The sequence below is a fragment of the Lepisosteus oculatus genome, chromosome 11 (genome assembly GCF_040954835.1).
Source record: "Lepisosteus oculatus isolate fLepOcu1 chromosome 11, fLepOcu1.hap2, whole genome shotgun sequence".
NCBI classification, from domain to species: domain Eukaryota; kingdom Metazoa; phylum Chordata; class Actinopteri; order Semionotiformes; family Lepisosteidae; genus Lepisosteus; species Lepisosteus oculatus.
The window spans coordinates 33786132-33808103 of NC_090706.1; the positions used below are offsets into that span (position 1 = coordinate 33786132).

The following is a 21972-nucleotide window of genomic DNA, read 5'->3' on the forward strand; positions in this document are numbered from 1 at the left end:
CTCACAATTAAATGTGAGGTGCTCCACTGTGTTGTACCACATTTTTCTATTTTTTGTTTTCTAAACATAAAACAGTCACTCAAACGAGTAACCGTATTTTAGTTGCCTGGTATAACGATGTTACTTTTATTTACATTCTAGTAAAACCAGAGAATTATGTCATGTTTTTTTAGATACTGTACCAATATAACAAGATAGCTCAATGTCTTCTGGAGAGCAAGACAAATTAGAAAAGTATAGATGGATTTATATGTGCTAAGGCAGCTCTGTGCATTAGAATTTAACCTTTGAAACAGTTATCTGCTTCAACTGTTTGGTAAACTCAACATCTCCACAGCTGGTGTGAATGACATTTTGGGTCAAAACAATTCTTATGTTTCAGTTTTTTGCCTTTGACTAGAGTATTGATACCTGTAAGCACTCAAGCAGCAGCCTCACAACATCCAGTCTCAGTTAATGCAACTGTTCTTAACTCATCAGAGCAAGATCTTTTTATAGGAGACATGGTGTAATGGTAAGGTCCAAGTGTCTCACTTTCTGATCCTTTCATAAAATTCAAACTCATTCTCGCCTGCCGGAAAACAGAAAATTCTGTCACGAAGGCTCCTGGTAGTAAAAAATGAAAACAATCCAACAGATCTTCTTAACAAAGTTCTTAACTCTTCAGAACCTCTGCCCCATTGAAACTTCATTGTAGGTCACGACAATGCAGAATCTCTGCTTCCAGAGTAGAAGCCAATGGAGTTTATTCAGCAGGCGTGTGCATGACCTTTTCCACTGCAATCTAATAGTGGTTCTCTAACCCCATACCGGAGGAATATGTCGCATGAGAATTGTTTTCAGCTGCTGGGCTTCGGGGCTGTTGAGCACCCCCTCCTGTCCCGTCCAGGCCCAGTGAGCGTCGATATGCAGCAGAGAGTCTGTAGAGCATCTCTGCAGAGGTCTGGGGCTGGGAGTCAGCCTTCTGAGTGAGTAGCATCTCAAAGAGGGTACTGACCTCAGAGAACAGGTGCCCAGGCAGCGCGCTGCCCTTACCAGATGTCTTCCCAAAGGTGGAGAAGCATGTTGTGGCCTCCTGAAGAGCCTGGGGTGAAAGAAGTGTTTCTGGTGAGGAGTGTCCCTCGGGAACAAAAACATTCTCCCTGTAGTCAGCAGAGAGCGGCAGAGACAATCGAGCCATCCAGGCCGGGTCTGGAGCATCCGCAAACACGTCGTCTATGAACGAAAGTAAGTCCTGTTAAAATGCACAATCACATCGCTCCTACAGAATTCAGAATTACAGGTGATTTTCCTTTAGGTTTTGTTTGGAAAACATACATTTGTTCACAAGAAACAGGTTTGTAGTTAAATGTAAATCGCCATTTTTGCCTATCTCTATCAATTAGTAGCAAAGCAGGGGTTGGAAACACAGGTGAATTTGCTAGGGGCGGGATCATCTCATTTAGGAGATTCACACTCTTTGGATTCTTACAGGCAAATCACTGGATTGGCTGCACCTGGAGACTCTATAAAAGCAGTTCCTGGGGCAGTCAGAGGCTGTCTTTTCACAGACCCTCACGGTTTAATAAGACAGTAAGTATTTTAAAGAATTCGGAGATAAAGATTTTCGTTAGGCATAACAGATCAGAGAAGGCAGCTATAGTGCGCCAGTACGCTCTCCACACATCAGCTCTCAGTGGGGAGGAGAACAGACTAATGAAGCCAATTCATAGATGGGGATTATCAAGAGGCCACGATTGGTAAGGGCCAAAGAGAAATTTGGCCAGGACATCGGGGTAACACCCCTAACCTTCTCTTTGTGAGAAATGCCAGGGGATTTTTAATGATCACAGGGAGTCAGAACCTCAGGTTTATGTCTCATATGAAGGATGGTGCCTTTTTACAGTATAGTGTCCCCGTCACTATACTGGGGCATTAGGACCCACACAGACCGCAGGGTGAGTGCCCCCTGCTGACCCCATTAACAACTCTTCCAGTAGCAACCTTAGTTTTTCCCAGGAGGTCTCCCATCCAGGTACTGACCAGGCTCACACCTGCTGAGCTTCAGTGGGCTGTCAGTGAGTTGCCGGGTGATATGTGAACATAGCCAGCATGAGCCATAATGAGCGCACCTGACCAACCGGAATCAACCGAGAGAGGTTATTGCCACTGCTATCCAGGGAAGATATGGTAACAGTTCATGTGGAGACCCCCATACCACGCTATCAGAAAGGGGGATCTTTCACACAACTTTAAAAGGTGCATTTACCACACAATCAACAGGGCATGAATGGAACAAAGCACCAAGCAGTCGTGTGAGTGCTGGGACTTCAGTACCAGCTGTAGGATCTTGAATAATAAGTAGATGAGTATGAAAGACTGAATGGCCTTCTCTTATGTATTAAATGTTTTTTTGTGTTTAATTTGAATATTATTCTGTAAATCAGCCTCACTTTTCCGACAAACATCCCTCTCACGTCTGCTACAGCTATTAATAAGAATGTCCTGGAAGCTACATTCTGTTACCAAGTTGCCTAAATATTGCATGTGCAGCTGCATCAACGTGGTAAAGAAAAACAGATACAGAGAGTGCTGAGTAGGCCGTGCTGAGCTTTTTATATCTGGAAACGTGCAAGCACGGGTACCTAAATCTCTAAATATAAACTCCAAAACAATTTTATTCACAAAGATCACAGATTTTAAAAGACTGCATATAAATAAATGCTTGCAGGTCTACAGCAAGGATATAAAATTTAAGAGGGGTACTTCTGTGTAGGTAAGGTAAATGAAGTGATTAAAGCAATTTCATTATTTAGACAAAGTTAACATGTCATGCCATTTAGACAAAGACATGCTATAAGAATATCTATAGAATAAAGCAAAAATAAACTGTTTATTCAAACCTCTTTCAAACTTTGTAGTGCAATTTAACTGCAATACAGCTTTAAAGTAATCCCAATCTCCTTATTACTGGATATCCTGGCTTTTTTTCCCCTCTTTAACCACAGTCATTTGGTGTGGGTTATTACATTTCATTCAGCCCCCTCATTAAAGTTAAATACAAAGAAAGAGCCACTGTTGCTTGTTATTCTCTTAAAGAGCTGTATTTAATAAAACACAACGAACTTAGGGGGAAAGGCTTAATGGTAATCAAAGTTTTCAATACCACATATAAAACACACAGCTAATGAGTAACATCATAATAGTGCTGTTGTGCGTTATTCTCCTGGCGATAATATTGTAGATTATAAAGTAAGCGGTGTAGGAGGAATGCAGAAATGTGCAGCACTTTAATGAAGACATCAATGAATCAGAACAGTAAAGGATTTACTGTCATTATATTATATAAGAATTTCAGCGTCTATAATGTATTTTTCTCCATATTATACAATTGATCATTTGAAGTGATATTTCTTTAATCTGTTACAATGTACCAATGTCTGTAATAACAGATGTACATTCAATAAATTGGATCTTAGCAGTATTGATACGTATGTACAGCAGGAATATGGATGTGTGATTGCAGCTTACTGTCTCTGCTGTTTATTTATGTGAAGATTTCTAGTGGAAGGCTTTCGTGGCCCCGTGTCTTGAGAGGCAGTAAAATGAAAATCATGAGCAACATGGCAAAGCTCTGTTTTCTCTGCATTGTATCTGTCATCCAGAGAGGGGAATGTGAAATGAGGCTAGTAATTCAGCTGAGCTATCTACTGAAGGTCAAGAACAGTGAACCACAGCTTGGGCAGTAGAAGGGGGGGCAGGATTCAGTCTTCTGAGATTAAATTACACTCTTTAACCTCTTCAAAATTACAGGACTTTATCAAAGTTGAATAAAAATAAAATATGCAGTGTAAAGGACCTCACAGTTAGGTATTTTGGTAATCTGCTTAAGTTCTGCACCTTTAGAACTGTTTAATCCATGTTTGGATGAGCATACATATCAGAACGCATCTACAGCAGTGGCATTTTCTTCAGAGCACAAGTGTACAGCTGTTTGGTGTATTCTAAAATGTCTTTTCTAACAATTCTAAAATTGTGAGGTCACAGCCCTCTTCTCTCGTGAGCTATTTATATTCAGCGCAGTCTTTTAATACTTCTGACAACTGTTGGAACCAGAAAGAGAACATTTCAACGTGACGCTCTGGCAGCAGGTTTCTTTAAGGAGGATGGAAAAGGGAAGTAAAGGCAGTGAATGATGCACAACAAAGAAACCTCCACACCCTTACCCTTGAGTCACTTCAGAACACGCACTGGAAAAAATGATTTTTTTCACAACATTTTTTGTTAAAAGTAGCTTGTGCATTTGTCCAATGGGTGTCACCTTACCTGTGTTGCTGAGCAGCATGTCTAAACCCTCCCCCAGCAGGGGGTCAATAGGAGAGTCTCTCCCAATATCCCAGTCCACATCCCCAGCTTCACTTTCGCCATGGCCACTGTCCTTAGTGCTCAGCCAGTCGGTGTCCTGCGTGCCGGACCTTCAACACAGCAGAGGAAGGAGAGGGATTTAACCCCGAATACACCCTGGGGTGAAGACTTTTCTGTCTCGCCTTGTAAACTCTCCACCTACACCCCAAGGTCTTTCAACCCTTTCAAGATACAGTAGTTGTGGCACATTGTTTGGTGCTTCAGAGGAAGATGAAGAGCCTTTACTGGCATCCTAAAAGAAAGAGGGGAAGGGGGGGTGGATGGGGCAGGTTCAGCAGCCCTTTAATGAGGCCTGAATCACAAAGTTGAAGGAGACAATTCACAAATTATTACAAGCCATTTCAGGTCTAGCACAGGTCACTATAGGAATGACTCAGAAGGTGTCTCCACAGTTCCCGAAGGGTATAAGCATGTGTCACAGGACCAAAATAATAATTCACTAGTGTTTAACACATGCGTCAGAACCTAAGGATAGGATGGTGGCAGATGGCAGGTAAATAATAAGGTAAAAATTAATTAACCCGAGATCTGCCCTGAGGAAAAGATATGGTGAAACAGCCGAGGCGATCAGTACAGGTCGTGACTGAACCTCCGTTGCACTATGAGCAATAAACTTTCCAGAGTTAAAAAAATCGTGTCTTGAGTTAAACATTTCAGAGAAATGGGACGAGTTTTGGTATTTTTGGAAGTAAGTACACAGTAGTTCCAGACAGGAGAGTTTAGTAAGATTGTTTTTAAGTGCAGGAATGGGTCCTTTGTGGATGGTGACTCATGTTTAAAAGTTATGCACTTGATCCATTCTAGTAGTAAACCTTTTAATCAGAGCAACAAAAAAACACGTTGGATATGAGCTGGAATTACAGACATCAAAATGGTCCCTTTTCTTAGATTGATCTGTTCTGAATTATAGTGTTTCTAGTCCTACACGTTTAGCATGCCATTTGAGTTAAATAGGTAAGATATTTACCTTAAGTGACATTCTTATCCTTCTAAAGACCAGGAAATTGGTTTGAATTTATCATTTCCATCATATACTGTATCAGCTGTGTTTTGTTTTTTTTTGCACTCAGAGGACAGCTTGACTAAATCAAACGTATACCATTTCAATGATTAGAATAATGTAGACTTTTACACTAACATCGCCACACGTTTTCAGTTCAGAGAGAAATAGCTTTTAAAATTGTGATAATAAAATAATTAAAACTGAAGTCAAAATAGGGTGACTGTGCTTTAGGGGCTTGGCCTTGATCCCGTTTTGACCTCACCATTATCCCTGTTTGCTTAAAGGCCAGTCTTGAAAGGTGAACATACTTTCAAGAATGTACTAAAATACATTACTTACAATAATCACATAAATATAGCAATCACCTCCATGGTGGTCACTTTTAAAGACTCTGTGCAGACAAAAGACTCAGTTGCTGAACCCTTTGAGGAAGGATACATACAGCCATCCTACCGAAGATATCTAGATCCCTGATTAAAATTCAGTTTCATTAGTCTTGAAACAAAGGGAAATAACAGTGTAGCCTGACTCCAGTGCTCACCTGCCAGCTCTGTGAGAATACTTATTCCCCCGGAAGTTTGGTCTTGGCTGTAACTGCCCTTGATGCAGCAAGGAGAGCAGCTGGGAGATTTGCTGTAAGACAGGAAACCACACAGTGAAGGGGAATACATTTCTACATGTAGTCCATTCTTCCATATGCTTCCTTCCAGGATGACCACTACAAACACAGCTATTTTGGACTGAAATGCCCATTCAGCCTCTCCAGCCATCTCCAGCATTCCTCTGAGAGTACTAAAACCACAGTTTAAAAATGAGGATATGAGATCGTATCAAATAATTAGTTACTGTAAATAGTGTATACAGCACATTTCAAAAAGAAAATACACTCATGTTTTTTTCTAAAAAACAAAGGTGAGATGTTAAATCTATATAAGCCATTTATAGACTATTTTCACTATCATTTAAGAAACAAAAGTGTCAATACAGTATATGGAAAAATTGTTGAGGGCCTGTACATGCACAGCATAGATAGTTTTTCCATGAAGGCAAATTTGAGCTTACTTTGCCATTTTTTCATAATAGCTGGGGTTGATTACTAAGTCTCTTGGAAAGCTGTAACGCAATACTGAGTAAACGACTTGGTATAATTTCTCAGATGTTTGGCAGGGCTTAGATTACTCTGTGCTTTATGAGTATCTGAATCCTTTTACAATTTTATCTGTCATCTGTCCCTTGAGGCAGAGTTTTAAAACAATACTTTGAAAAAGGCCTAACAGATATGAAAGGCGTAACGCTACATGAGCTCAGAAAAGCTCATCTATAAGAGCCTGCAAGCAGCAGTTTAAAGATCTGTGGAGGACATGAATCACAATCAGATTAAAAAAACACAGTTCTCAAAATCTAGAGTTAGCTTTTTCTACAGGGTTAAACAGCACCAGTTAACTGAAAGCTAAAAATAAAAAAATGGCAAATCTCTCCTTGTCTCTCACATTATTATCTAAACAATTTTTCCGTACATGTATGTATGGAACTAACCGGACAAATAGGAAATTGTAAAGGCTTGTGGCACTAACCTGTACCTCTGGCGAAGCTGAGGAGAGCTCAATGGGACTATACTCCGCAAAGGCGGCCATGGACATCCGAACAAGATTCCTCAGAATCTGCTGGTGATCTTCCTTATCTTCCTTCATCTTACAATCCACATTCCTCTGCCTTCTCAGTGTCCTAAATGGTGGTGAGGAGGGAGCCGAATCTGAGGTTCCTTCGGAGCTTTGCTGAATTTCGGGACTGCCCTGTCTCCTCAGGGTTCCCAGTCGAGAGGAAGGTGTGGGGGATGCAGGGGCCTCTGCTTGGACCTCTGAGTTCTTGGTTCTACGAAGGGTTCTGTAAGGAGTTGCTGGAGTCCTGGGAAGAGACCCGTCAATTTCTATGTTACTGGGTTTACGGAGGGTCCTGGGAGGATGCAGAGGTAATGTTCCGTTGTTGTCTGGGAAAGTCTGGTTCCTTAAAGTTCTGCTAAGAGATGGAGAAAGGTTGAACTGACAAGGAGGAAAGAATGCTTGGGTTTCAGGTATTTCTTCTTCCTTAGGAATGGAGGTCTTTTGTGGGTCTTCTTCTAAGGCTTCTTCTTTTCTTCCTCTCAACACAGGAATTAACTGGATGTCAGTTTTCTGGATCTGCTTTTGTGGGCGCCTGGGGTGCCTGGTGTAGGTGCTCTCGGCTTGTCTGCAGTTGTAAGCGCGGTTGTCTCGTTTTTCCATTCTGCAAAAGGTCGTCACCAGTGCTACCACCACCAGGAGCAACAGGAACGTAGCCCCAAGGCAGATAGCCAGCATCATGGTGGAGCTAAGCTGCCCTCTTTGGCCAGGGGAAGAATTCTTTTGGTGATCCAGCAGATTAATAAATGTGATTTCCAAATTAGCTTCAGTGACAAGTGGGGGAGAGCCCAAGTCTGAGACAGCTATATCTATCTCAAACACCTTTCCAATCAATTCTGTAGCATTGCTGGAATTTACATACATCTCCCCAGTTAACTGGTCCAGTAAAAAGAGGCCATCAGTGTTTCCTTTAATTATTTTATAATGAAGCATTCCGTTTAGGCCTGAATCCATATCATGTGCTCTGATTTTGGTGGCTAGGTAACCAAATGGCTTCAGACCTGCTGTAGAATTGTTGCTTGAAGGGTATTCAAAGAGGTAGGTACTTGATCTGTCTCCCTGAATGTCTCCCAGTTCAATAAATATCTCCCCCTTCTCAGTGTTCACAGGGATGGTGATTGATGCCCTGCCCCTCTTTGACACAGGCTCTTCAATAATGGGAAAGTTGTCATTGATATCCTTTATATTTATCAGGACAGTAGCACTGCTGGTCAGAGAGGGCTGTCCTTGATCTGCAGCCTCCACAATAAGTGTAAAGCTCTTGAATAGCTCAAAATCAAAAGACTGCCGGGCATGAATGTAACCAGTAGTGGGATGTATGATAAATTTGTCAGAATCCTTAGATTCCTTGATGGAGTAAGAAATCTTCCCATTGAGGTCAAGGTCAACATCATGAGCATCCACCGAAAGGATTAGGTAATCGGGTTCATTGTTCTCCTCGAAAGAGGCCTCATAAAGTACTTTTGAGAAAACAGGGGGATTGTCATTTTCATCTAAGACATGGACAGTTAAGTGTTTCGTGACAGACAAAGGAGGTATTCCATGGTCTTTGGCTACCAAGGTCAGGTTATACTCCACCCTACTTTCCCTGTCCAAGACACTGTTGGTCACTATCATGTAATTGTCACGATGGACCTTCTTCAGTCGGAAGTGACCGAGCCCATGCTGGATGTGGCAATGGACCTCTCCATTACTCCCTGAATCTGCATCAGACACCATCACCAGTGCTAGGAAGGTTTCTTTAGCAGCACCTTCAGACACTGTAGCAAAAGCAGAATCCTGTGGTGCCCAGGTAAAATGTATGTTGGGTGCATTATCATTGACATCCAGTACTTTAATATGGAGCTTACAATGAGAAGGGATGGCATTGGGTCCCAAATCCCTCGCCTGAATATCAATCTCATAAGTGTGCTTATTCTCATAGTCCAATTCCCCAGTGAGGTTCACCGTCCCAGTCTTTGGATCAATACTGAAAAGGTTTTGCACCTCTAAAGGGGCATGTTTGCTAAAAGAATATTCAATTTCTCCATTGGCCCCTTGGTCAGGGTCAGTGGCCTTAAGATTAATTACTGTAGTGCCCCGGACTGTATCTTCACTGAGGTCAATGGCGAGCAAGCTTTCTTCAAAGACGGGGCTGTTGTCATTAGAGTCCAAGACGTTGATCTTCACCAGCGTGCTGCCTGATCTGGGGGGATTGCCTTTATCCCAGGCCACCAGGGTTAACTCAAAGGATGACTGAACCTCCCTGTCCAGTTCCTTGATGACCACCAACTCTGCATGCTTGGTGCCGTCTGAGTGAGTTATAACATCCAGTGCGAAGTGCTGGTTGGGGGAGAGAGAATAGGTCTGGAGACCATTTGGTCCTGCATCTGGATCCAGTGCTCTGTCCAGTGGTATCCTCATGCGCAGCATTGCAGTTTCTGATATCTCAATTTCCTGCTCGGCGCTTGGGAAGGTGGGGCTGTGGTCATTGATGTCCAGGACCTCCACATTCACCTGGAGGAAGCCTATGGCACCTCCAGTATTGAAGAGCACATTAAAAGCAATCAGACAGAGACCAGTATCCCTGCAAAGGGTCTCCCGGTCTAGCTGACCCTTAGTCAAAACCATTCCATCTTGTAATCCAACAACAAATGGTAAGGGTAGAGCCTGCTTCACAATTTGAAAGTTGTCCAGCACTCCAGTTTCTCCCCTCACTTTCAAGTCATCAGCTAATGTTCCAATCATGGTCCCACTTGGCTCTTCTTCCAAAACCTTATATTGAATTGTCAGAGCAATAGTGTCTGAAGAGGAAACAGTGATCACCAACCAAAGAGCCAGAACAGGCAGCTGAGCAGCACATAAAATCATGGTTGGATCTTGTATCACGTTGGATTTTGTAGAATGTCTCATTTATAAAATAAATAAATAGCCAAACAGCTTGAATATAAAATCTGAAAACAGCACTACAATAAACAAAGTCAACAGTATATTTGGAAGGTACACAAATAAATTATTTATATATAACAACAATAAATGTCACCAATATATATATGGCTTATTTAAAAAGAAAACATTTCAATTCACCTCACAAATAACACCATTTTTAAATAAATTTGATGACCAAAAGAAAAAAGCAAGCTTAAAATGAAAGTTTAACCAACAAAATGTAAAGCTAAAAATGTAATATTTTAATACCCTGCATATAAAAGTATAAAACCTCTAAATATATCTATTCTAAAAGCCCCAATTGCACATTGAAGGAGAGTCATTATAGCAGTAGAAGTGGAGAACTAGAGTTATTTTATGCACTCACACAGCTGCCCATCTCTGATTCATGCTCCCCGGCTTCTGAAATTTGGAAACAAAGTTGGATCAAAGTGGGCAAGTTTGCTTGTGACACACAGAGAGCACAGCCCAATCGGATTGAAAGGCAGAAACTGAATGCAATGCAGACAGACTCCACCTTTCCAAGGAGAACAGCCCCTCAGGAAACTGGGCAGGAGTTAAAACAACATCCATGTGCTTTTAAAGAAACACTATCCTTCTTTTCTCACAGGCTGCTGCTACCCCTTTGTTTAACTTTTAAAATAACTCATCAAAGCTTCTTTTCAGGCTTAAGTTTCAGTACGTAAATTGAAATAGACTTCACTACTCCATGTGTCTCCCCAAGCTGAAAGCAGGCCAGACCAAGTGTTATAACAGAGTGACGTAAGGTCTAGTCACCCATTAAAATATCGAGATAACATTTAGCAAAGATAAACATGTAGGCAAATGAAAACTTCAGAAGTGAATCTGTCCAGACTGTTGAAATGTAGTTTGGTTTCTGTTTAAAACATTAAGTTGAAAAGAAATACACCTCAGTGTACTTGCTTAGATCAAAGATGTTAAAATGGTATTTTTTATAAATCCTAAAAGTTTGGGAAATGTTTGAAGTTTAAATTATTCAGATCAATAGAGCACTTTTGTCCATTGGCAATACCAATGAGCTACCCATGTGATAACGCTTTTTGCAAGCAACTCAGAATAGGTCTAACTGAGCAATTAAGGACAATTTTCTTCCATTTTTCCATGACAGCTGTTTTAAAAGAGGTCAGTTAAAATAGGGGGTTGGGTGAAAGTAGTGGGATGAAAGTGACATAGTGATACACACATATATGGTACAGAGACAAGCTGAATGGAGAAGGTTTTAAAAATATTATTGTAATTTTTTTTATTTATTTTTTTTACAAATAATCCCCATTTAATAGTTTATACCAGTAAAAACGAAGTACAAAAAATCAAGGAGAGGTGAAAAATAGCATGAGATTCTCTCAAGGTGAACATGGAAATTTGATCCAAAAGGTTAAGTCTAAAACATTTGATGGTGGGGGGCTAAGTCTTAACTTTGGCACTTCCTCTGTTATTTATTTTTCTTCTTGTGTGCAAGGCTGCTTTCCCAGTGAAACCATTAACACAAACAAACCCACTAGTGCACAGGCCAATAAAGCTCATTCCCAAGGAGAGAGTAATGGATAGTTTGATGGCCTCCAAGAGATTTTTGAGATAAGAGTGCTTTTCCCAAGACCCCCGTGATAAGCCAACTCAGAATAAAGATAAGGGTATTCAGCTGCCAGAACTTTACTCACTGCTTTTGTAAAGCTCTTTCAAAGGATTCCCCCCTCTGTGATGCCTGAAGCCAATTATATCAAAGAGAAAGTCAGAGACGTTAAAAGTTTAACTATAAATCTGTCACATCCTGTTAAATCTCAAATTCACATTTTCATTTGCAGCACACTGTATACAAATTTACTAATACCATGTAAATTGTCATTTTTAAGAGGTTTTGTTATATCTTTGACTTGGCTCTCATAGACCCCCCATCTTGCTGCCTAACGTTTGCAGAGTTAAAAAGTTAACAGTTCCTTGATCCAAGCAGCTTACTGCTAATATATATTTTGATAATTCAATGAACTATTACCCACGTACAAAAAGAAAGGTTCACACAAAATTATGTTTTTCAATAATCTTTTGAAAGAAAGATGAAAGTTCAATAAAACCTGTAGGGGAAAGAAAACTGGTGTTGTTGAAGAAGAGATCTAAGGATTTCTGGCAATGAACTTCAGATGAGACCCTTTCATGTTATTCCACTGTTAACAAAGAAATGAGCTTACTGATAACCTTAAGGAGATAAATAAGAAACATACTAAAAAAATCCTGTCAGTTTTTGAGGTTGTGAAGCATAGAGATTTTATATACCTACAATTACTCCTCTTAGGCAGCACAAGATTTTGTTTTTCAAAACCTCCCTAAAAGAAAACCCATTTTCTAAATACTGTATACAATATTAATTGTATATTGTTGCTGTATCAGGTTTTATTGAAAGCATGACTTCAGAGTGCCCCATTATTAAAACTAAATAACTAAATCAGCAGTCTTCTAAAGCAGACAACCACTAACATATCCAAGGCAGAAATGACAGACCAGGTGTGCCAGATTTCCTTTTCTTATCAATGAACTTGAGAAAACCATGCCTGAAGTATTTTTCATCATTCTGTCCTGGTACAAACAATACTTGTCCTAGGATATTGTGAGAAATCCATCTAATTTCCTTACTCTACCGAGTATAGATATGTTGCATTCGGAAATTGGTAAACATCTGCTAAAAGTGTTGTTCTTCAAATTGAAAACAAGCTTGTGACAGAATTAATCACCAGAACTTGGAAAAGCATCTGTTCACAGTGGCCTTTTTAGCTTTGTTTTTTTTTTAGTTTTTTAGTAGTTACAGTACTGAAGTCAAGATTAAAACCATACATTTTAGCAGATACTGCAGACAGAGACACAAAGATAAGTAGAGGCAAACATAGCACCCACTGAGATGGTAATCAGCATTTTGTGGTGGCTCATGCTGTCTTCAGGCTTTAAGAGCTTCAGTGTGGTTTTTATCATATCAATCAGCACCATTTCTGATCCTCAGACCTGACATGAGTGGGCCAGCGCCTTAAAGACCCCAGTCTGTTCAGGTTGTGCGAAATAATTATTTTTTTCGTTGTTGTCTCTCTTTATGTCAACTCCATGAATGTAACTAAACACCATTGTGCTGTAAAACAATAGGATATGACACGCAAGAGAAGAAAAACAGGAAGTCTCCCGCTCACTCACACCACAAAACAGCAGACAGGAGTGACAACAGGATCTGGCTATTTTTGTTTAGCTTGTTTTTTAGATAGATGCACTATATAAAGAGATACATAAACATATGAAGACATTGGGTTATGTGCACAGCTTCCTGTTAGAGACTGTTTTCTGAGTTTTTGTTTAACTGTACAAGCTTAATGTCATTAAGTATTCTTAACCTGGTTCTCTCGTTGTTCCTTTTATTAGTTATCTACAAATAGAAAGAGACCGTTCCTCTAACTAGGATCACAATTTGAGCCATCTCTGAACCGTGTGACACTGTCTTTTTTTATATATTATTAATCCTCATAATTTTCAGTTACTTAAAAAAGTCTTTCTGGTAATTCAATTTTCTGTTAATGGTGTTGTAATAAGCAGTTTTCTGATGACAGATGGGCAGAAAGTTTTATTTTAATGTATGGTTGAAAAAAGTTTAACTGAATTGCTCATTGTCAATTTTTCCATGCAGAACAGTTAACCAAAATTCTGTGCCTTGGCAAACACATGATTATAAACAACAGAATGTAGACCAAGGATTCTGTTACACAAACTAAAACCAAACCTAAAGACAGTAAGTGAATTGTGCCAGAGTGCATTTCATTTTTAGGGATTGGCTGTAAGAAAGGCATCGAATGTAGGAGGAAAGGAGGCAGCTCCTATATCTCTTCATCCAATTTGAAATGGTGAGCTAAGGAAGTGAGGAAGTGTACAGCTGTACCAGCCCTGCGAGGGACTGATGTGAGAATAAAAACCCATTTCCTCCAGCTGTGTAAAACACTTGGCACCAGCCCCTCTCCGCAAATCTTTCTGCCTCTTTTGTATGGCAACGAGTCGAGGAAGTGCTGACGAGACAAAGTCCTTATGCCCTTTGAAGGTGGAGATAATTCCTGCTTCCCTGAGTGAGCCTGCTCTGTCGTCATTACAGCAACAACAGCCTACAGTCACCTGTTCGGTCCATTAGACTGATAGCATCTTGCCCTTGGTTGCTGTTGACATTTCTGAGCAAGTTTGTCAATACCTCGCGAATGCAATGAGATACGGTTCTGAGAAAAAACAAACAGAGATAGAAAAACAAAAAAAAATCTCATCCCATGCAGATGCTCTTCAGTGTAACAAAATCCTGGATGATTCCTGAAATTTATGCTCAGTAACACTAGGCCTTTTGAAAAGCAGTTTTTTTTCTAAAGACAGTTAAAGGGGTAATTTTGTGGAAACTGACTCATCCTTCTAAATTATAGAGTGCCTTATCCAAACCATATTACAATAAATAGACATAGCTTTTTCCATATCAGTGTCCATTAAATTCACAGATTTTTTTGTTCTATCAGCTTATTACAGCAACTTTGAGAGTATCCATTTTTTATTCATTATATCACTTGCATCTGACAAGTTACAGTGTTTGGAATTTTGCATCCCCTTTTTTTCAAAGGACAGAAGCAATGAAGCAATATACAAACTGCTCAAATAAACATACACTATTTAAAATCATACTATTCTTATGTGAAACCTACTGCTAACTTTTTTACATTGCATTACGACTGGTTTGCTACAAGTGTGAGAAACACTTGTAATGGATCCCATTACAACCATGACTGCACAAAGTGTATGTTGTGGTCTTCTGTGGGGACATACAGATTCAAGAAATCCAGAGTCCAAACCTGGATCAAAGGATGACAGCCATAAGCCAGCCTGCCAGCTTTGTACCATACGTTGCATTTTAATTATTTTTCATGAAACACCACAACGAAGCCTCAAACAAAGCACAGAGTCAAGGAGACTTTAAGAAATAAAACATCTGGAGGGACGTGGTGGCAACTGCAGCCGCTGAGAGGGACTAAATGACTGTGTTTCATATAAAATCAAGGCTGGCAGAGGTTAAAAGAAAGCACCACTTCCCCAAGTCAGGGTCACAGTCACGCCTCTACCTCCCTTTCCTTTTGAAAAGCCAGAGCCAAGGCAGATCTTCTGGCAACCTGCCTGCTCTTAATGATTTACGAATGGGAGTCTAAGGATGTTGTGTTTTCTGTCAGCGAGGCTCCATTCAATTAAACAGGTAGGCGTCTACTGTATATTTGTCTTTTGTGTTGGAACTGAAATCTGTGTTTACCCAGAATCTTAAGGTTGTGTTACCAGCTTTTTAAAAGAATTTGAAGAACGTTGGTAAATAAAAACCCACAATTTAAAACCAGCAATTTAGACAAATACATTTTGTTGTAATCCAAGTTGGAGACCAGTTATCAGTTTTATGGACCAGTTATCCATCTTTTCAACAGATGACGTCTATTAAAGAATACATTTGGAAATATACACGAGTAGGATCATTAAAAATGGCTTCTGGTCTGAGCAATACCTTCTTCTGTGCTACTTTGCTTCTCTGCATTAGTTCAGTTACACATCTGTGAAACTCATGAAAATGAAGCTTTTTCACCTCAAGCTCAAGAAAAATAACCCTTGTCTCAAGCTCACTGTCTGCCCAAACATTTATAAATGTGTACATTTTCCCTTTCATTAAACAGTAACTGTAGCCTTCACATTTACTTGCACATCTGTGTTTACCAGATGATTGATATTTCTTGCCTACAATAATGAGCTCTGCCACAGTCCCTGAGAATCTCTGATCCCTCTGATTGATTTAGTACAGCATTAGTTCCAGAATTCCTAAGGGATCATCCCATTAGCTCAGGTGAGAACACGGCCTGTCTGATGTCAATATGACCTAGTGTCTTGTAGTCTAAGATAAGCATTGTACCCTGCTAAGATTAATATGAGTTATATTATTCAAACACATCACATAGATGACTCTGAAGAATGTAGAACCATTGCAGTAATTATACACATTTAAAGTCCTTTATTTCCAGTACAAATAGTGTGTAGATGGAACTTGTGGTGTGTGACTGGACTCTTTAATCTCTTGTCTTATTTTTTGAGGGGACCGAGGTGAGTTTGTTGATTTATCCCCTCATTTACCCCCCCCCCAGCATCCTTACAAAGGTTTCCTGTTACAGGAAAATGCAGAATCCCAGAAGGCTTTGTGCCAAAAACATAGCTTCCTGCATCAGGATGGTGGTGAAAATCCAAGTCAAGTGAATGAAGAAAAGTAAATTTCCCTCTGTCTTTATTCATTAAACGTCAGAACAAAGGCAGGAATACTTCTACATTTTTCATTATTTGTGTGTTTATTATTTTTAAGACAAACTGCCTATATCCTTAAAACCCTAATTAAATGGTTCTGTGAGAATATCAAGCATCATTACTGCAGCTGAGTACCATTTTTGGTGGTTGATTAATTACAAATTCTCTGATAGCACAAATCAACACATTTTATCACAGTAAAATTAAAAAAATAACATGATAACACATATTTGCCAGTTCAGGTTTGGCTCAGTACAACTGATTTCACATGTTCCAAATAAAGTAAAAAATAATTTTTTCAAAGTGGGCAAAATCCTTCTTTAAATTAGCTGTTTGATTTAACTTTTCTCATGCTTATTTTCTTTGTCTCTAATTCAAAGGTTTATCAAGCCTCCTTGAGGCCACTACTTTTTGAGATCTCTCAACAAATCTAGGATGAGGGCAGATGCTTACCTTTTCATCAAACTGAAATGCCTTTCTTCGAGTGCTGTAAAGTAATAATTTCTACTTACAAAAATCACTTGAATCTGGACAAGAAGAGATCATGTGTCAGTACAACTATAGCTAAAGGGGAAAAAGTTAAGTCATTTTTTAAACAGATGTCTAAAGGCTAATTCAGAAGATTAGGTTTCTCTCTGTAGCTTTAAGGTGTACGTATTGACTGAACTACTATCTTCAGTAATGTTGAACAAGACATGGGATTGGTAATACACTGCAGTCAGAGTACACTGTACAAAACCAGAAATAGTGGATTCTGCAAAGTCCAATAAAGGAAGAAGCAGCCTTTTCAGAACATGGTTTAAAAAAACCTCCATCTTACATCCTGTATCACACAAGAATATGCCACATTCTGTGCTTATTTTCTTATGATTTTTGGTGGCACCAATCTGTAAATGGTTTATACAACTCCAACAAACTCAAAACAAAAAATGTTCAATCAGCAATTAACTTCACACTTAATTAATACTTTAGCTGTTTCCTGTTAGAATTTTATGCTTTGTCAAGAGCTAGCCACATCAGTCCTCCTCACCAAATAGCTTTTCACCTTCAACTGCCACAAATTTACAATAGAATTTTCAGGAAAACAACAGTCATCTTTTATGTAGCAGGTGTGCTGACATTTTACTGAACAGAAATGACATAGGTAATTACATAGAAATTCTGTTCAACAGTCATCTTCAATAGGGCTGAACCACAGGAGGTCTACTGTGAAAGGCACAGAATATTTGTGTTTGTAGCCACCACTGGAAGAATTGTAAGCTGTACATCTGCGCCTCATGCCTTAAGGTGGGATTCTGGGATTCTGAGCCTGTCCACTGTTCTCTGAGCTCTAGTGGCCATGTCATCCCTGCTCGTGTCACAGATGTTCAGCTGGGGTTGAAGCCTGGTTGGTGGGGCATCCCAAGCGCTGTCACATTCTCATTTTATGAACAATAGTAACAAGAGCAGCATGAGGATGTGTGTTGTCCTACTGGAGTAATGTAACATCAGGATAATTCTGCTGGAAGAGCAGCACGTGAAATCAAACAATGTGTTCTATGTAGTGCTGTGGACATGTTTCCATCAATCACTACAGATGAGTTCCATAGCAACTAAAGACCATCTCCCTTGGACTTCCCCACCGATTAGTTGGTTGTACAGTTAGGGCAATAGCGACAATTAGTTTACAATTTTGCACATCTGTGCTACACGAACTGATATTCATCAGCGTGGTCTAAACAAAATCCTGCTTCTTCGTTAAAGAGGACTTGGCTCTGGCTAGAAAGTTCACATCAGGAGACTAAGGGCACTTTGAATCCTTTCTGTGTTTTCCTTTTAGCAGGCTTAGATTTCAACAGCCCATCAATTGTGCCCAGTGAACTTTCTCTCTAACAAGCTGATTTGGCACTTATATAACAAAGTCTCTTAATTATTCAGACATGAATAATCATTTAATCAAAGTAATGCCATAAAACATTTAAACATTCAATCAGAAACCAAAATAAGTTTTTCCTAAAAATATACATGCAGAAATAGAAGTTTCATTATATGCTCAGTATATGTCACAGCTACATATCCATGTTCAATTCAAACTTCCCATCTTTCATTTTTTAATGTGATGTAGTTTTTAAGTAGAGAGATGTAGTTCAGTTTATCCTATTTTTGTATCTCTCTTTAACAGCAATAGAGCATGAGTCGAACTAAAGTCACTTCAAAAGCATTGCTAAAATATTACCACATATGGCCAATTTTCTCAGTTATAGCCGTGACTTGTTTTGGATTGTAAGTGGTTTCTGCCTCCTAATGTTTACCAGAAAAATGCTAACGGTTCTCATATTATACCTTAAGGGGGAGTAAGCTAACATAAAAATGAATTGATAAATAGCTGTTAAATGATACAGTTGGGCCTTAGGCCCAGTCTTTCTATTTGAAGTGGAAAGTCCGTGCTGTACACAGACAAAAACTCTTCCTCATTTTTGACCTAAATAATGTGTTAAACAATATTGATACTGTATAAGACATTCTGCCACTAAACTAATTTCAGTTTACAAAACAGCTCCTTCACCCTGTCATGAATAGCACAGACATACTACAGCTTTCCTGGGAGAACTAAATGTGATTACAGTACACGTAGAAGACTAATTGGATTACATTCAATTTTGAATCATGCCATTCTGCCTAGAGTTACCGTACCATATGACTGCTGAACTGCAAAATTGTTTACTTCTGTTGTTTTATTTCTAAAATGAGGTGTTGATCAATTTTTCTCCTCTACCATTTTTTATATGTATGAATACATAAAAATACTTGTATTTGGGTAAACAAGTGTGGTTTCGAATAGAAAAATAAACAGTAGGTGCCTTCACTCCTGCTGAATCACGTTTAAGGTTAAATATCCTCAAAACACGTTTAAAGTCTGCTTTCACCTTTTATTAAAATTATATGTTCATACAAGACCATTTCTAAGGAAAGTCACTGTCTGAAAGAAGTCAGTTACAGTTACAAGTTATTCTTGTAAGAGATGACTTAGAACAGAATTGACTTACGTTAGAGGGAATTGTGTTGAGAAGAAATGTATTAATTCACTTAATGACTGCACATTATTGTGATCACTGTCAACAATCGCTTTTAAAAATTATATTTCCCAGTTATTGTTGATTTTTAGAAAGTAATTCCCTAGATAATTAATTTGTAACTATTACTGTATATGACACTTTTTTAAAAGTACAGGTAACTTTCCTTAACTCTGTACAGGTCTAAGGACTGTTTATAGCTACCATTTTTACTTGTGCTGGGCAACTCTATACGGATGTTAAACTTGCTGATGAAAGAATGTTAATGCAATGTGTAGAGGAAAACAAATTTTCTATACACCTGAATATACAGTATATACTGTATACGTATACAACACTCTCCAGCTAACAAAAAATATGAATCACGTTTAGCCAAGTAAATCATGTTTTTTAAAAAAATATAAAGGTAATAATAATTGCTTACACTTATATAGTGCTTTTCTGGACACTCCACTCAAAGCGCTTTACCGGTAATGGGGACTCTCCTCCACCACCACGAATGTATAGCATCCACCTGGATGATGCGACGGCAGCCATAGTGTGCCAGATCGCTCACCACACATCAGCCATCAGTGGGGAGGAGAGCAGAGTAATGAAGCCAATTCATAGATGGGGATTATTAGGAGGCCATGATGGGTAAAGGCCAGTGGGAAATTTGGCCAGAACACCAGGGTAACACCCCTACTCTTTTCGAGAAACACCTTGACATTTTAATGACCACAGAGAGTCATGGCCTCGGTTTTACGTCTCACCTGAAGGATGTCCCCATTTTACAGTATAGCGTCCCCGTCACTATAATGGAGCATTAGGACCCAGAAAGGCAGCAGTGTGAGCGCCCCCTACCTGCCCCACTAACCACTTCCAGTAGCAACCTTAGCTTTTCCAGGAGGTCTCCTATGCAGGTACTGGCCAGGTTCACACCTGCTTAGCTTCAGTGGATTGCTAGTTGTGAGTTGCAGAGTGATATGAAAGGTATGTCTGAATGCCCTGCACCTCATATGTTGATTCATCTTCCTTGTGTGATTTAGACATAGTGGATTATTTTTAATTAAACATTTTAAAAATGCGTGCTGCAAATACTGTACCTAGAGAGCATTGATTCCCTCAAAGAATAGTTCCTGAGAGGAAAAAGTTTTAAATGCTACAATCTCAGCAATTAGAATATTTAAAAGAAATGGCCTTTTTAATGAATGAATTCTTCCTTTAGGAAAAAAGGTCACTCTACTTTGTACGCCTGAATCTTTATCATGTGGCACGTTTTTAAAAACTGAAAGTTATGCAAGGATACTTGAATCCAAAAATAGCTACTCACTGCACTATCAAATCAATGTGTTCTATGTCAATAGTACCATTGAAAATGATTAAGGAGTAATCAATTAAGAGTATTGTCTTACAGAACTAAATTGAAGTCACATTATACATTTCATCCTTTCAATCTCCACTTACTTTATAATATTTGCAATACAGCTTTTTCAGTGCCTTTAAGAGCAGCTCTGGTAGGTCATTTTAACCATGATTACAGGTTTCTGAAAAGCTTCCAAAAGGAACTAGTATATAAATCACAACTCCATTCTAACTTACAGATAGAGATAGAAAGAAGAGTTTATTTGCCATATGAACATGAAAAATGGGATTCTTATTCGTGCCATTCTCTCAGGACATACACAGTATAACAAACTACACTGTAAAACAGATAACACCACACAATGTAGACAGTACCTTACAAAAACAGTAAATAATAGCAACAGTATGTACAGACCACAGACAGGACAATAAATGTGGTAGAACATACAAATCTATCAAATCTGTTCGTATGTATACCAAAATATCAAATAAGGTGTTATTCTGTTGCACATAAATCCCAGCAAATACTAAGTAAATCAAACTTCATTATTCCCATTTCGATATAACTTCAAGCCATTTTGATTTAAATGACAGAAGAGAGGAATGGCGTAAGTCTTTGTGTGACTCTCTGTTGCAGCTGACTGCTGGCCTCAGTCTGGTGAGAGGAGATAGGAAAGCTAGTTTGTCCTGAAGAGAAGTACGTTAATAGTCCACAATTGCAGGAAGCTTTAATTAACCCTGTGAAATGCTGCTTCCTCTGCACCTGAAGAGCTCCGGAAGTATGCTGGACCTTAGTGTGCTTACTTTTTGGCCAGAAATCAAAAGCATGCTGCATACTTTGTTTGACAGTTCTGCAGTTTTTATAGGACACTTTCAAGTGGAAACTAGTGATTCCTTCACTTGTAAAATGTTGTAGGCTACATTTTGTCTTCTAAAACATTCACTATATCAACATTCCTTGATCAGATCAAACCAGCACCTTCTCCTTCAGGCATCATACACATTGTATAACTGGCTGCACTTATCTGCATCATTACATGAATGAACAAATGCAGCAGGAAATTCAGTTGACAAGCTACTTATGTAAACAGGAAGCACTGTTTTACAGACTTGAATTCCTGCTTCATATTTCTAGATTTCTAGATTCTATATCAATAACAGCAATTACATTTAGATACATCGTTAGTAGATAAAATATACCTTTGTAGGAAAGGAAACTTTTGAAAAGAGCTCATTTATGTCT

General features: G+C 39.1%; 1 protein-coding gene across 1 annotated transcript; it reads right to left on the reverse strand.

Annotated features, from left to right (window-relative positions):
- Nucleotides 1-447: 447 nt before the first annotated feature.
- Nucleotides 448-10350, reverse strand: pcdh12 (protocadherin 12). The gene is made up of 4 exons (XM_069196150.1): nt 6982-10350; nt 5949-6040; nt 4306-4454; nt 448-1215 (listed from the first exon to the last, which is right to left on the reverse strand). The coding sequence occupies exons 1-4, from the start codon at nt 9913-9915 to the stop codon at nt 785-787; spliced, it is 3606 nt and encodes a 1201-aa protein (XP_069052251.1). The 5' UTR covers nt 9916-10350; the 3' UTR covers nt 448-784.
- Between the last annotated feature and the right edge of the window lie 11622 nt (nt 10351-21972).

Bases quoted from the DNA above. Each gene is read 5' to 3' on its own strand.
- pcdh12 (XM_069196150.1), bottom strand. From the start codon at position 9,915: ATGATTTTATGTGCTGCTCAGCTGCCTGTTCTGGCTCTTTGGTTGGTG. The intron at 6,041-6,981 runs GTTAGTGCCACA...CCTGTCTTACAG, and splicing joins CAGCTTCGCCAGAGGTACAG to CAAATCTCCCAGCTGCTCTC. The intron at 4,455-5,948 runs GTGAGCACTGGA...GCTGTGTTGAAG, and splicing joins TATTCTCACAGAGCTGGCAG to GTCCGGCACGCAGGACACCG.